Consider the following 15,415-nt stretch of genomic DNA (forward strand, 5'->3'; position numbering starts at 1 on the left):
ATGAAAAGATGTTTACAAGTGGAGGATGCATGTATATATATATATGAATGTATGTCTCCACACACTTTCGAAAACATACAGGTAAGCGTTTTCCTTCATGCATGGCTAACGTAGAATGGATCCTGTCTTTTTTTTTTTTTCTTTTTTACCCGTGCGGTCATACGGACACATTTCTAATATACGAGCCTACCAGGGCTGTCATTTAGTATTGGAGGTGCCGTGGGTGGCTGGCCGATTAAGCTTTTAGGGTCAGGTCTCATGCTTCAGAGGTGCGTTGAGGCGTAGATAAGACCTGTGGGCGCATATGCAGAACGTGGGAAATGACCAATGCAAAATGCTTGTTTGCAAGCTCACATGGCCAGCTGCTCTCTCGAAGGTCATCAGTATAGCCGTCTTATGCATCTTACTGAGACCAATATCTCCATTGAAATAAAACCAGATGTCATAGTGTAAAGATTATGAACGGAACGCCCTAAACGTAGTCATAATCCCTTCATCCAACAAGACTTTAAGTCCGTTCAAGACTAGTCATATTCGTCAGTGATAAGCGTGACGCAGATATGCATTAATCCTTGAGCATCCTGCTGGTCGTGCATAGCTTATGCATCTCCTTTCCCCTCGCCGCATTTCAGACCTAATTAGTAGATGATAGGCGAATACCCCCGGTCTGATAAGGCGGTCATGGAGTTCCACAGCATTTGTTGTGTGAAGTTATATAGCGTTTTCCGTCACGGCGAATTATAGTCTTTCTCGCGGACCGTAATGAGATTAGAGTTTTAGTGCCGTACCACCACAGGGTAACTTTACGATAAGACCGATGGCTATTTGAGATTCTGTCTCTAAGTGCCGGAACCTTGACGGCGATTATACCTGGACGTTAGCGTTCTAGCCTAGCCCAGTCCTTGTATGAATGAAAATTGAGTCCGGGAGGATTTTCCATTAAGATGGGCCGTAAACGAGAAGGAGGATGACAAGTGAAAAAGGGACGATTATGACACTCCACTGAGACAGCGGTTACCTAGAAGGTTTCCCAAGCTATAGACATTCACATACGATACCTAAACCCTGTCATCGGTTTCAGGATGCTGATATACTAGGGTGTAATTTGGCATTATCCCGTGACAGCGAAGCAACGAATCACCATACGACATAGGCTTGGGTCACTGAAAATATATGCAAGTGCATCCTGCAACCATGTACGGCGATCCATGCTCTACGCCATTTTCCGCGCCGACAGAGGCCCAAGGCTCCCGTTTGGGAATTTTCGGTCCCCTCGGGTTTTTATATCCTCACATGGTGCTATATCAAAGCTTAGGAACTCCATTTGCATTTAGTTTTCTTTTTGATAATAGAAAAACTCTATACGGGTCCATTGTCAATCAAGGGAGATGTCAAGACACCATCTGCTAGTTAAGCATTTACACATGCCAAGTATTTGTGATATAAGCTTTCGGCATGGGCATTCAAGCATCAAGGAAAACTCTATACTAAACACGGCGAAAGTAGCATGGGGAATCGAAGTCTACGTCAAGGCATAAAGCCGATGTACTATGCTGACATTGGCGGGTTCCCAATACGGCAAGGGTCTGGGAGGGTTCAGAGCCGCATGCCTACTTGGCTTTCTTGTGGGGAGGCCAAATACACACATATCAACTCCGTTTGTAGTAACCACAAATATACTGTTGAAATTTGTAATGCGTGAAGGTGATACCTCATCGTCTAACTTATTACTTGAAATAGTCGCCATCCTCCTGACGTCATACTAACTTAGAGTTGCTTCAGCTCAACACGATAAAGCTCCTTATATATCATTAGTACTGACACATGTGCCACTCCATTTTGAGCCAAATTATCACTATATAAGGAGAGCTTCCGTCCGTTCATTTAATGTATTTCTTGTAATAAATATAACAGTTTATCAAAACCTTATTCACCATCACTATGAAATTTACTACAATCTATACGTTATTAGCCATCTGCGCTACCGCAACCATGGGTGCTGCTGTCCCTGTTGGCTCAGGCGGGTGCCTTAATGGAAACTGTCCTCACCTTAACAAACGGGCCGCTTCTGACCCAGGCAAGGAGAGTTGCATTGGCACCCACTGTCTTGGCTATGATAAACGGGCCGCTTCTGACCCAGGCAAGGAGAGGTGCATTGGCACCCACTGTCTTGGCTATGATAAACGGGCCGCTTCTGACCCAGGCAAGGAGAGCTGCATTGGCACCCACTGTCTTGGCTATGATAAACGGGCCGCTTCTGACCCAGGCAAGGAGAGCTGCATTGGCACCCACTGTCTTGGCTATGATAAACGGGCCGCTTCTGACCCAGGCAAGGAGAGCTGCATTGGCACCCACTGTCTTGGTTATGATAAACGGGTCGTTCAAAGTGAGGCTAATTGATTTGGCAGGGCTTAAACAGAATTAGAAAGCTAAGCTCTGAGAATGGACTCAGTGGCAATGGTTGTCTTGTCAGTGTCTAATGATCTTATATTATGAAAAGAAAAAGAAAAAGAAAAAGAAAAAGAAAAAGAAAAAGAAAAAGAAAAAGAAAAAGAACAATTAAAAAGAAAAAAAAAGGGAGAGAAGGAGAGTTAAGTCAAGGAAATGATGATGGAACATGGAAAGAAGCACATTCAAGAGAATGGTGGTGACAGAGGAAGTTATCTGAGATAACGAATATACTCGTATTATTTATATATTCAAGACTTTGTTACCTAACTGTTAAATATGTAGCTGTCATGTAGTAGAGATCAATCCCTCTCTCCTGTCCTACATACATTGGATGCCTAGCCATTATACTATTACCGTGGATATCCATCTTATCGGATAGAGATATAATATGTCCAGGGGGACTGTAGTCATTGTACTGAGCGTTGACATCCAAGATTATTCGAAATTACGGCAGAATGTTACTGTTTTGTGATATTTCTACAGTCTCTGATGTTGCTTGGGTTGTTGACGCCACCTTCTTGCACCACCGATGACCACAGTCTTCATGCTTATACGTCTCGATGTTAATTGAGTGTTGTGCCTGCTGAAAGTCCAATATTCCGTATCTAACATTGTTTATTGTTGCGGACACCGTCGTGGTAATATATCATAGTTTCCACTTTTAAGCCAAGGATCCAGATACTTGTCAGCCGTGTGATGGTTTGACAAGAGTTACCTAACCTCTACCATGCGATGAAGGGTATAGTAAACCTGGTAATTTCAGTGCTGAGTAAATCGAAGAGCACCTCACTATGTTGTGTCTAATCCAGTTTTATCGCATGTAGGAAGTAAGCTGATTACTCTGTTCGTGCTTTCGATACTTGCTTGTACACTTCTCCTCGACCGTGTTATACTCACTTGTGGGTATCGTGTCGTACGTGCCTCCTCGTGGCGTACCAAGTATTATAAGTGACTTACCTATGAAGCCTGTCGTGTACTGCCTCCTCATTTTATAGTGACTGGATGCAAACCTTCAAGTGCGGCGTTGAAGTTGCATCTTCCGCCGCTTCGGTGCACAATTTCGACGCCATTCCCCCGAGTTTAATGTTATTTCATGTAGTTGGGACGCCGAGTCTATTGAAAACAGTTGAACAAACGAATTACGGACGAATTTCCTCCCTGTGTGCTACTGCTCTAATTAGCCATCAGACGGTGCGCACAAGCTTTGTATTTCCGAATTAGGCATCTTAGACTAGCGTTTAGCATTTAGGTTAAGCGTAAATCTCAGCCAATTCACCAAGCTGCATATCGGAGTTTTTCTAGAAACTTGGGCAAGTACTTCGGGGGGCGTAGCCTCCTCCAAGCATAAACTACCCAGGTATAAGAGCCACAGTTCATACAATGTTCAAATCATGATTATTAGGGGAACTTGAGCATTTAAAGATGTGGAAGTTGGGTCACTTTGTGACGAGGTGGTCGGATATTTCGAGGGCAGGTTTATCCTGATGTGCGTCGACGTGATAAGGAAAAACCTCGAAACACCTGCAGTAGCGAGCGAAAAACGCATGACCCTGCGATCTGGCGAGTGGGGAAAGTGTTGAGGGGGAGGCGACCGTGGCAATACGGTATTTACGAGCCTCGGTAGTCAGATATTGGATAGCATCGACAAGCCAAGAGCATGGATTATCTCTCAAACACCAGAGTGTCTGCATGGAAGTGCGTTTTGAGGGTATATAGAATCCGTAGAACATCCCGCCCGTAGACTTCGGAGAGCATCGTTCAGTTAGGTTTTCGAAGTACGGCCGTGCCAAGACTAACGACCCAGACCTGGATAATAACTACAACGCTAAATAATGAACATTAAACTAGAAACAGCTAAACTCCGAGAAATATCCAAGCTCTAAGAAACAATCGACTGGGAATAGTAATGATGTCGGGGGAGAGCCGTCAGGTCACGCATCTGCCGTTTCCCCGCATTCCAATGACAGCCAGGTAAACCCAATCAGCAAGAGGCACCAAGTTGGATATTGAGCCGGTTAGACACCCGACGTCATCAAACATTGACTCACCATGTGCTGATAAACTCCGGTAATAGTCTCATCAAATAATCACTAAGCACAAATGTGTATCCAGTCACCCCCTACACAGAACCTGGGCAGTTTACATCTCAGCGACTAAAGCCCAATACGGTAACACCTAGATGGATATAACCAACATTATGGTATATCTCCACATTAGATTTTTCTCATCCGTGCCCTGATTTCCAATATATACACAATACCGTTATAGGCTGATGTTACATCGGGTGACTTACGCCGACGCATGCTCTCCGCTGGGCGAGCGCGGAGAAATTTTGGGCGGCCCCTTGAATTTTTCGCGGGGGTTGCCCTCCCCACGAAACGCCCACTTTCTCCTCGCTATATAAGTCATTCATTCCCAATTCCCTCCACATTTTCTTTCTTCCCGCTAACTAATTTTATGACCAGAGATATCCAAAACCATTTGCTCTTTGAGGTCGCCACGGAAGTGGCGAACCGTGTGGGCGGCATCTACTCGGTGTTGAAATCGAAAGCGCCAATTACCGTCGCTGAATACCGTGAGCGCTACACGCTCATTGGCCCACTCAACCAGGCTTCCGCGGCGGTGGAGGTTGAGGAATTGCCAGTTACAGATGAAAAAATCAAAGTCACGTTGGACAGCATGTCTGAGCGTGGGGTCCGCTGGTTGTACGGGCGTTGGTTGATTGAAGGCGCGCCGCGTGTGTTGCTTTTCGACGTCGGCTCTGCTTCCTCGCACTTGGACGAGTGGAAGACGGACATGTGGGAGATGGCCGGCATCCCCACACCCGAACACGACCCTGAATCGAACAATGCTATTCTTCTCGGGTACCTTGTGGCGTGGTTCCTCGGCGAATTGGTGTACAACGACCGCGAGCGTGCGGTAATCTGTCACTGCCACGAGTGGCTTGCGGGAGTGGCCTTACCGTTGTGCCGCAAGCGTAAGATTGACGTCACCACCGTCTTCACCACGCACGCCACGTTGCTTGGGCGCTACCTCTGCGCCGGTTCCGTTGATTTCTACAACAACTTGGCCAACTTTGACGTGGACGCCGAGGCCGGGAAGCGCGGGATCTACCACCGCTACTGCATCGAGCGCGCAGCCGCACACTCCGCGGATGTGTTCACCACCGTATCGCACATCACCGCGTACGAATCAGAACACCTTCTCAAGCGCAAGCCAGACGGTGTCTTGCCGAACGGGCTTAACGTGGCAAAGTTTTCTGCCGCCCACGAGTTCCAGAACTTGCACGCTAATAGCAAGGAAAAGATCAACGAGTTTGTGCGCGGACACTTCTACGGGCACTACGACTTTGATCTTGAAAACACCTTGTACTTCTTTATTGCCGGGAGGTACGAGTACCGCAACAAAGGTGCAGACTTCTTTATCGAATCGCTTGCGCGCTTGAACCACCGCTTGAAGGAACTGGGCTCAAAGATGACGGTTGTCGCCTTCATCATCATGCCGGCAGCCACCCAGTCCTACACCGTGGAGACCTTGAAGGGCCAGGCCGTCATCAAGCAGTTGGAGGGCACCATCAGGGAGGTTCAAACGTCGATTGGTAGACGTTTGTTCGAGCACTGTGCGCGTCACCAGCCACAGGGCCAGGAGTTGCCGACTTTGGATGAGCTCGTCCGCCCGGCTGACAGGGTATTGCTCAAGAGACGTGTGTTTGCGCTCAAGCGTGATTCCTTACCACCAGTGGTGACCCACAACATGGCGGACGATGCCAATGATCCAATCTTGAACCAGGTCCGTCGTGTGAAGTTGTTCAACGCGCCAGAGGACCGTGTGAAGGTTATTTTCCACCCAGAGTTTTTGAACGCCAACAACCCGATCTTGTCGCTCGACTACGAGGACTTTGTCAGAGGCACCCACTTGGGGGTTTTCCCGTCGTACTACGAGCCGTGGGGCTACACTCCTGCCGAGTGTACCGTCATGGGGGTTCCATCCATCACCACCAACCTCTCAGGCTTTGGCTGTTACATGGAGGACTTGATCGAGAACTCCAGCGACTACGGGATCTATATTGTTGACAGACGCATGAAGTCGGTTGACGAGTCCATCGACCAGTTAACCACCCAGATGCTCGACTTTACCAAGAAGACCCGCCGCCAGAGAATCAACCAGAGAAACAGAACCGAAAGGTTGTCTGACTTGTTGGACTGGAAGCGTATGGGCTTGGAGTACATCAAGGCCAGACAGCTCGCGTTGAGACGCGCGTACCCGGATAAGTTCAAGAACGGCGCCGATCCGTTTGCGGACGCTGTCACCCAGAGGGTCTCCAGGCCGCTTTCAGCGCCAGGTTCGCCACGCGACAGGAGCATGTTGATGACCCCGGGCGACTTGGGGTCGTTGCAGGAGACGTCTGAGCAGATCAACACAGAGGACTATGTTGCGTTCAAGTTGTCGACGGACGAGGATGAACGCGAAGACGATGGGTTCCACTATCCGATTACGTTGAGAGGGACGTCAGCGCCGCCAGAGAAGAAATAAACCCTGTTAATGTTTTCAAGGCGCTTTAGAGAAAACGCCTGGTCAAAGGCTCTGTCATTGCAAGGTCAATGTTTTCGTCAGTCGCTGCTCTTGCTTTTTAGTTCCACTTTCAGTTATCATTCCACCATATATTTTTTTACGTTTTAATTACAGAGATGTAGCTAGGCCTGGTATTTAGTGTCTTACATGTTTGCGGGCTAAATAACCAGCGAGTTGAATTGGTCATGTTACGTTTGAAGATACCAGCTTATGTTTGAAGATACCAACTTGTGTTTGAAGATACTAGCTTGTGTTTGGCTCGGTCATTGCAAGTCCAAATAATAGACTATCAGGGGTCTTAGGGGTGATTTCTCCAAAGGAGCTGTCTATCGTCGAGTAAGCACAAGTCCCCAATGTAATCTTATTTCTAAAGCACCACTCGATTTTTAATCAACTATGAATGTCCACCGTGGATCGCTTCTCGCCCTCAGAGTTGGATATTTTGGCATACCCACGTACTGGAATCGCCCTGAATGTATCACAAAACGCATTCATTCATTCACATCCTTTCCCATTCCTCTGCCGTTGCGCAATCACAAAACCTATTTATCATATTTTGCGCACACAAACATCCGAAAGGTGACAAGCCTGACTCCTTTCTGACTGCGTCCTGACTCCGGCACGCACATCCTGACTCTGCCGGCACTGTCAGTAGCCCCGTGCGATTTCACCGCATGTCCCCGCGTGCCCTGACTCGGGGGATGACCTCCGTCAAACTTTGAAGGATCATCGTGGCTACCGCCAACCAATTCGCCAATATAAACCATTCTCATCCTCTTTTTCTCGAATCACAAGTTTTTCTAATATTTCCCCAGCTAGACCAATTGCATATCGCTTCTACTACCGACCGACGATCCCATTTATAGCAATACCCCTTAAAGCCCCTGCACACCTCACAATGCTCAGACACATTTCCAAGAGACTCTACTCCTCTGCTGCCGGCCCGCTCCTCAGAACGCCATTGTACGACATCCACGTCGCCTTGGGCGGTAAGATGGTGCCATACGCCGGCTTTGAGATGCCGGTGATGTACAGCGGCCAGAGCCACATCGAATCCCATAACTGGGTCAGAAACCAGGCTGGTCTTTTTGATGTCTCGCACATGTTGCAGCACAAGATTTCGGGACCTGGTGCCACCGCTTTCTTGGAAAAGATCACCCCTGCCGACTTGAAGACCCTCAAGCCGTTCACCAGCACCTTATCCGTGTTGCTTAACGAAGAAGGTGGTATTATCGACGACAGCATCATCACCAAGCATGGCCACGACGAGTTCTATTTTGTCACCAATGCCGGATGCCGTGAGAAGGACGTCAAGTTCTTGCGTGACCAGATGGATAAGCACTTTCCAAACGCCAAGTTCGAGTACAAGAACTTTGAGGGCACCTTGTTGGCCTTGCAGGGCCCAAAGGCTGCGGCCACCTTGCAGGAATACACCAACTTTGATCTTTCGAAGTTGTACTTTGGCCAGTCTGCCTACTTAAACCTCTCGGGCTTCTGCTCCGACAAGGTTCACGTTGCTCGTAGTGGTTACACCGGTGAGGATGGGTTTGAGATTTCGATTCCACACGCCGGCACCTGCTCCGTCGAATTTGCGCGTGCGCTTTTGGAGGATAACAAGGAGGTTGTCAAGCCAATTGGGTTGGCCGCCCGTGACTCCCTTAGATTGGAGGCTGGTATGTGTCTCTACGGCTACGAGCTCAGCGAACAAACCACCCCAATCGAGGCCGCCTTGGCCTGGTTGGTGCCAAAGTCCAGACGTCTCGAGTACAAGGAAGGGGACCTTGCCGCGTTCAATGGCCATGCTACCATTTTGGGCCAATTGAAGGACAGAACCTTGGTCAAACAGCAGAGAGTTGGCTTGGTGTCCAAGGGTCCATCTCCAAGAGAGGGTTCCAAGATCTTTGACGCTTCCGGTGAAAAGGTTATCGGTACCATCACCTCCGGTTCCCCATCCCCAACCAATGGGGGTAACGTCGCTCAAGGCTACGTCGACAGAGGCGCTCACAAGAACGGCACCCCAGTCAAGATTGAAATCAGAGGAAAATTGAGAGATGGTGTCATTGCCAAGATGCCATTTGTCGAGCCTCACTACTACAAGGAATAAGTGTTTTAAATTGGTATGATAAACGATGTGATAAGTATTTCTGGAGATGGGAAAAAGCAATGAGTTGAGGGTATTTTGGTATACCGGGAGCTGCAGAATTATCCTACCTCAGTAGAGACATTGAAAATAATGTTTTCCGTACATCCCTAATTTATTATAATAGTGGTCAATTCTATTCAACGATCAAAGAACCCTACGTTTCGTAATTGCCTGATGGGGCGGGGCCCTAGAAATATATTCTACTCCGACCTAACAGCATCATCGTAGAGATTTCTTACCAGTCTAGAATAATAAACCGCTTATCCCGCTTATCCCGCTTATCCCGCTTAGCCTGCTTAGCCTGCTTAATCTACATATCCTACTCAATTCAACAATAGAACTGTAACAAATAAAACTATCATATCATCAAGTGCAATCCCGGTAGTCTATAATCACTTCCTGGTCTGATATACCTCATAACGTTCAACAACTCGTCACTGCCCGCATTTCTATCTCCCCAATATCCGCTACGCCGTATGGCGCATGCCTCGCTATGTGGCGCACTCTCTATCACGTGGACAGAAAACCTCCTCCGCCTATTTCAATTTCAATACAACTGCTCACTCTTCCCTACCTTCCAGCTAAAACCCATCCGCGATGAGCAAAAGATCCAAGACGCCCGAAATTGGAGCCGGAAACTCCAAGGCAAAGTCTCCCGCGCCTAAAAACGAGGCTGTCCAAGCCCTCCGTGTCTCCTTCAACGCCGTGTGGATTTCATACGCGCACACGGTTTTCGCGTACTCCGCCTTCTTTTCGGCCTTGATCGTAGGCTGTTTGCTCCACTACGAGAAGATCGTTGAAAACTCTCTGTACGGCTACCCTGATGAGTGGTTCCCCAGCGTGTCCGCTGCCATTGGCGACCGCTACCCGGAGAGATCGCTCTTCCAGCTTCTCATCGCGCTCACGGCCGGGCCGCGCTTTCTCATGATCTTGTTGCTCTTCCTTAGACTCCACAACCCCCAGAAGACCACTTCTAGCTACGTGTTGCTCGTGTCGGGGCTTGTGCGTACCTTTACATGCGGGGGCTGGGTGTACATCACCTCCTCCGACGACCACGACTTTCACGACATTTTTATGATTGCGTACATCGTATTGACCATCCCCTGGACCGTTGCCGTGTGCAGGTTGACGCCGTCTGGAGGTATTAAGCGTGCCAGGGTAGCCACCTGCTTGGCCTTCTTCTTCACATTGGTGCCGTTGGTGTACTTTTTCATCCAGCACAAGGTCCACGTGGTTGCGGGCGCTTACTCAATCTACGCATACTTCGAGTGGGCGTTGATCTTGTTAGATATCGGATTTGACATATTTACAATGTATGACTTTGACGGCTTGACCGTTGAGATTTCGGAGGGAAAGGTTGAGCTCAAGAGCTCTACGGCCAAACCCGTCAAGGCTGCCACCCCTGCTGCGTCTGCATCCTGGTTCGGCTTCACGGTCAACACCATCAACTCTTTCATGTTCTTCTCTATGCTCACCTCCTTGTTCTTGTGCGTGTGGCACTTTCCGCTCTGGCACATGGGTGTATCGGGCTACGAGTTGTCCATCGTCGCCATCTGCTCACCAATCTTTCTTACCGTGCCCTTTGTCCGCAAACTTGTGGTGGCCTATCCCCAGGTCTCCAGAGTTGGCTCGGTGCTCGCGGGGATCGGCTCCTACAAGTTTGAGGAACCAGAAAACAGACTTCTTGTCGCGGCGTTGGGTAACGCCCTCGCGTTTATCTCGCTTGGGGGCGAGTTGATTGCCGCCAGACTGGTTTCGGAACAGGAAGTGCGCAACTACGGTACCAGTTTCATCACCGGGTTGCTCGGCACCGTAGTGGTTAAGTATGGCTGGTTTACAAACAACCCGATCTGGCCAATCATGAACGAAACCAATGGCGGTCACAACCTCACCGGGCTTGTGGTCGGTATCATCGCTGCCTTGCTCACCTGCGGAAAGGCTCCTAAGGCTCTGTCTGCCTCCCCTAGAGGCGGCTCCATTCTCTTGGCTGCGTTGGGTCTCGGCGGTTACCTCTTCTCCCTTCATGCCATGTTGACCGATGCCTCCACGCTCATCTATTGGTCCTGGGAAGGCTATCCAGCCAATGGCCCTATCCCTGTCAAGCACTCCATCCTCACCATGCTTGCAGTCGCTACAGGGTGCCTGTTGTCCGCCTTTGCCCCTCGCCTTACGTCGTCCTTAAGCTTCTCTGTGTTTGGTTTGGGCTCGGCCTATGTGCTATACACGTACATTGAGCTTGTCTCCTACATCGGTGGCTGGTGCTACGCGGTGTATCTCGCAGCCATGGCCCCAGTGATCTTCATCTCCACCACCAGCACCTGGGGTAACGCCGGTGTTGTGCTTGGTTTTGCCTCTTTCATCCAGGTAGTGATTTCCTTGGGCCATGTCTGGGTAGTTGCCTATGCCTTTGTTCCAGCCGGAGAGCTTCTCCGTGAGAGAAGCGATTTGGTCTTGGGCTTCAGCACCGTGTGCGTGGTTTTGGGCACTTTGAACTACAAGCTTGTTGCTGAGAAGAATATCCCTAGCGAGAAATCTACAAAGCCTCAATCCTCCATTGCCAAAATTATGGTGACGTATCTCGTTCTCGTCTTGGCCTTGGGTGGCTACTTCACGTATGAGCGGATTCCAACCACCCCGGTTCCGTTTAATGCCGAATCACGCAGCTTCACCGCCGGTATCTGGACAATCCATTTTGGGATTGACAACGATATGTGGGCGTCCGAGGACCGTATGAGGGACTTACTCATGGATGCCCAGGTGGACATTGTGGGATTGTTGGAGAGTGACACCCAGCGGATCATCATGGGGAACCGCGACTTGACCATGAAGCTTGCCCACGACATGGGCTACTATGTGGATTTTGGTCCCGGCCCGCATAAACATACCTGGGGTGCTGCCTTATTGTCCAAGTTTCCGATAATTGCGTCCCACCACCACTTGTTACCGTCTCCAGTGGGAGAGTTAGCTCCTGCTGTCCACGCCACCTTGGATATCTACGGTGAGGAGGTGGATGTGGTGGTTTTCCACAGTGGTCAGGAAGAGGATGAGGAGGACAGAAGATTGCAGTCGTTGGCCTTGCAAAGAATTATGGGTGACTCCCACAGACCGATGATCTTGTTGAGTTACTTGGTCACCGAGCCATTGCAGGGTAACTACAACACTTATGTCAGCGAACAGTCCAGAATGAGAGACATTGACTCCACCGATGACGACAGATGGTGCGAGTACATTTTGTTCAGGGATTTAAACAAGGTGGGCTGGGCCAGAATTTCCAGATCCACTATCACCGACACAGAGTTGCAGATTGCCAAGTTCAAGTTGCTTGAGAAGCCGTCGGAGGAGTACAGCGAAGATGAGTTGTACGGAAATAACTTTATCAAGGAGAACCAAGTGGACGAACTGTTGAGGTTCCCACTGTGTTTCTACGGCGATGGTGTCAGAGACCACAGATACCATGTGTTTGACGAGCCTCGTTATTTTGAGAAGATCTAAAATCGGAGTATGACTCAATTAATTTAATCATAGTGTGTTTATTTTATCGGTATAGGGCTGAAACCTTCATTCTACTGGTCCCGTGTCTTGTATTGCTCCATATAGTCATATATTTCAATCCACTAAAGGTTGTCAACTGCTAAAACAATCACATAATATAAAAACGAGCAGACCAACCCACTGGCAGTGTAAAATGGTTCCATTGCTAACTCAATATTTTAGACGAATTCTCATCATCTCACGGTAAAGGGTATTATAAAACCGCCTTTTGCTCTTCCACCCCGTACTTGAGAATATTTTCCTTGAAAAGAACCGGAATCCAGGCCAAGTTTTTACCCGTCAAGTGCCTGTACTTCTCGGCGCTCTCCTTGTCCGGCTCGTAGGTGTCAATAAATGTCTGAACAATGTTTAACCCGCCTTTCTTGGTAGACAATATACAGAGCAAGAAGTCCGACCCCATGACACCACAATCCTGCGAAAAGACCATGTTTTCAATCGTCCATGGGGTAGCTTCAGGGCCTACCTTGTATACTGGAGTTTTGACAAGCCCTAAGTTGGAGATCTTGACCGCATCCGGTCTTGGCTTATTTAAACCACGGGTGAAAAACTCCTCATCTCGACCCGCATCCTTGTGGTTCAAAAAATCAGTATGCGTATTGTTTAATTTGTCATTGACAATATTCTCTTGCAAGTGGCCATGAATCTTCTGGACAGTTTTCCAGGAAAAGTTCTTGACGGGAGCCATTGGCTCAGCGAGCCCCGCATGAGCGCAGCAGCCCCAGAAGCGCAATGTCGGGTCTTCTAGATAGGGCAAGATCGCGTCGTTAGGAGGAAAATCTTCCGGCTTGAGCAGGTAGAGGTGTCTTCTCATGTTAACGGCCACTCTTTGGGTAGTGTAGTATTCGTCCCCAAAGATCCTGTATAAAGATAAAGTCTGAACCACCTTCAAAAAGGATGTCACCGAAACCTGGTGGGCGCGACAGGTGGCTGCTACTCTGCTAGTTTCCTCGGGGGTCAAGTTGATTAAGTGGAAGGCAGACTTGAAATTACCGGTGGTTGGAAAGAGACCAGGCCATTTCTTCAACGGTTTTCCCGATTCAGACAACGGAATCTGTTTGTCAAAGTAGTTGGGATCGTTGTTTGAGTAGTCGAGATCAAGCGGTGGGAGGTAATTATCAAGCAGAGGGGGCAAAGGGCGCAGGATTAAACCCTTATCGGTGCTGAAATCGAAAAGAATAGCATCCAAGCCGACATCTCTGTTGCTTCCGCCTAAGTACCCGTACTTTTTGACATATTCCGCATCGTTCTTGGTGTCGCTCACCCAGGCCAAATTCTCGACGAACAACTGATTGAAGTAAATGCCAGGTACCCCGTCAGAATATATGTGTTCAAAAACAAACGTAAGGTTGAACTGGTCAACTACAAGCACTTTGAGCAAAATCTGATCCTCGAGGTTCAAGGTGAAGCGAGTTTCGTATACCTCCTTCATGTAGGCTTCCGAGATTCTCGGCTTGTCACCCGCCATGGCTCTGAGTTCCATGTCGGGAGATTGTTTCTCAGAGGCACCAGGTCTGACAGAGACTACGTCAGAAAACTTGACAGGCTTCTCGATAATCTTGAAGATGCTGTATTCGCCCTCGGCATCCTCTCTGTCGAACACATTAGTAAGCAAGATAGGGTAGTCGATAAAGGTTTTTCTCAAGGCACGGTAGAGAAGCGGCAAATCGTTGATTGGCTGAGAGTACTCGGTGGTCAACTGGAAGTTTGAGTAGGAATGGGTGATGGACCGAGTTCTAAAGAAGTGTTCTGTGGCCGTAAGACGGCGTGAAGGCGCAGGAGTGGTGGACAGGGTCATCACGAGAGGCTAGCTGGTTATCCCACCTGGACAAACTTTAAGTAGGGGTTTAAAAGAGGTTCCGTGATAGATCGGAAATATATAGTTAAATGTCTTTAAGTACTCTGTCTGGTCTATGACTCACCTTCCCACAATATGCAGCGTTATCAGTTTGTAAGCTATTGCCGTTCAGTGCGAAGGCTGCAGGCGGTATCCGCCATGGTAAGGCCTTGGGATATTTAACAACTAGACGAGATGGAATGACTCACCTAAGGTCCTTAAACGGAGGTTTGTATAATCAAGATATATTTATTATATAGAGGTAAATGATTATTTTCAGTTGAACTCTGGTCAGCATCTAAAATCAGCAAATACGGTAAATCTAGTGGTTTTAATGCTTAAATTAAAGATAAAGCTTACAATCGGATTTCGTTGTAATTACAAATTAAAGTATGTATATGCAGGATAGAATGTAAGCCACTTCTCAGACCTTCAAAACAATGTTTTGGTACAAGGCGATAGAACCTTCCTTCTGAGTCGTGGACAGTCCCTCGTGCATGCGGGGAATGATTTATTATCTTTTTTATCTCGCTTGATGACGGTGATGACAAATAACCAGGATTGGCCCCTGGTATATGCACGCATATTTTTAACGCCAGCTGGATTCAGGATATAAGATGTATCATTATCGATATGACAAATAACCCTCTTTTTTTTTCGTCCTGAATATAATCTTTTACTCTGTGGACTCGTCAGATAAAATGTGCCTAACGTACACGGGCTGGGCTGTCCAATCTTGAAAGCTAAGCACTACTGAAAAGGTTGCCGCTGTTCAAGGTTTTGTCGCTCTCTGCTATGCTTAGAGACCTGAATAATCGTGGACTGTCAGTCTACCCTTGTGCTAGAGTACGACTTTAGGTGAA

At 48.2% G+C, this 15,415-nt stretch overlaps 5 protein-coding genes across 5 annotated transcripts; 4 read left to right on the forward strand and 1 right to left on the reverse strand.

The window, feature by feature from the left end:
- The first annotated feature begins 1,614 nt into the window (after positions 1-1,614).
- On the forward strand, positions 1,615-2,467 carry BABINDRAFT_161842 (uncharacterized protein). The gene is made up of 2 exons (XM_019129036.1): positions 1,615-2,313; positions 2,377-2,467. Exons 1-2 carry the CDS (start codon positions 1,942-1,944, stop codon positions 2,398-2,400), a joined length of 396 nt encoding a protein of 131 aa, XP_018984770.1. The 5' UTR covers positions 1,615-1,941; the 3' UTR covers positions 2,401-2,467.
- A 2,441-nt stretch (positions 2,468-4,908) lies between these two features.
- On the forward strand, positions 4,909-6,984 carry GSY1 (glycogen (starch) synthase; the record flags this gene model as incomplete). The annotated part of the gene is made up of 1 exon (XM_019131799.1): positions 4,909-6,984. The coding sequence occupies one exon, from the start codon at positions 4,909-4,911 to the stop codon at positions 6,982-6,984; it is 2,076 nt and encodes a 691-aa protein (XP_018984771.1).
- Positions 6,985-7,722: 738 nt separating this feature from the next.
- GCV1 (glycine decarboxylase subunit T) lies at positions 7,723-9,448 on the forward strand. The gene has a single exon (XM_019129037.1). It carries the CDS (start codon positions 7,922-7,924, stop codon positions 9,125-9,127), a length of 1,206 nt encoding a protein of 401 aa, XP_018984772.1. The 5' UTR covers positions 7,723-7,921; the 3' UTR covers positions 9,128-9,448.
- Positions 9,449-9,856: 408 nt separating this feature from the next.
- On the forward strand, positions 9,857-12,649 carry CWH43 (Cwh43p; the record flags this gene model as incomplete). Its single annotated transcript, XM_019131298.1, has 1 exon — positions 9,857-12,649. A coding segment is annotated over one exon (2,793 nt), but the record flags the coding sequence as incomplete, so codon positions are not given.
- Positions 12,650-12,911: 262 nt separating this feature from the next.
- On the reverse strand, positions 12,912-15,051 carry BABINDRAFT_8378 (uncharacterized protein; the record flags this gene model as incomplete). Its single annotated transcript, XM_019132790.1, has 2 exons — positions 12,912-14,414; positions 14,983-15,051. The coding sequence occupies 2 exons, from the start codon at positions 15,049-15,051 to the stop codon at positions 12,912-12,914; spliced, it is 1,572 nt and encodes a 523-aa protein (XP_018984774.1).
- Between the last annotated feature and the right edge of the window lie 364 nt (positions 15,052-15,415).

The sequence above is a fragment of the Babjeviella inositovora genome (assembly GCF_001661335.1).
Source record: "Babjeviella inositovora NRRL Y-12698 unplaced genomic scaffold BABINscaffold_7, whole genome shotgun sequence".
NCBI classification, from domain to species: Eukaryota; Fungi; Ascomycota; class Pichiomycetes; order Serinales; genus Babjeviella; species Babjeviella inositovora.

Bases quoted from the DNA above. Each gene is read 5' to 3' on its own strand.
- GCV1 (XM_019129037.1), top strand. From the start codon at position 7,922: ATGCTCAGACACATTTCCAAGAGACTCTACTCCTCTGCTGCCGGCCCG.
- BABINDRAFT_161842 (XM_019129036.1), top strand. From the start codon at position 1,942: ATGAAATTTACTACAATCTATACGTTATTAGCCATCTGCGCTACCGCA. The intron at 2,314-2,376 runs GCCGCTTCTGAC...TATGATAAACGG, and splicing joins GTCTTGGCTATGATAAACGG to GTCGTTCAAAGTGAGGCTAA.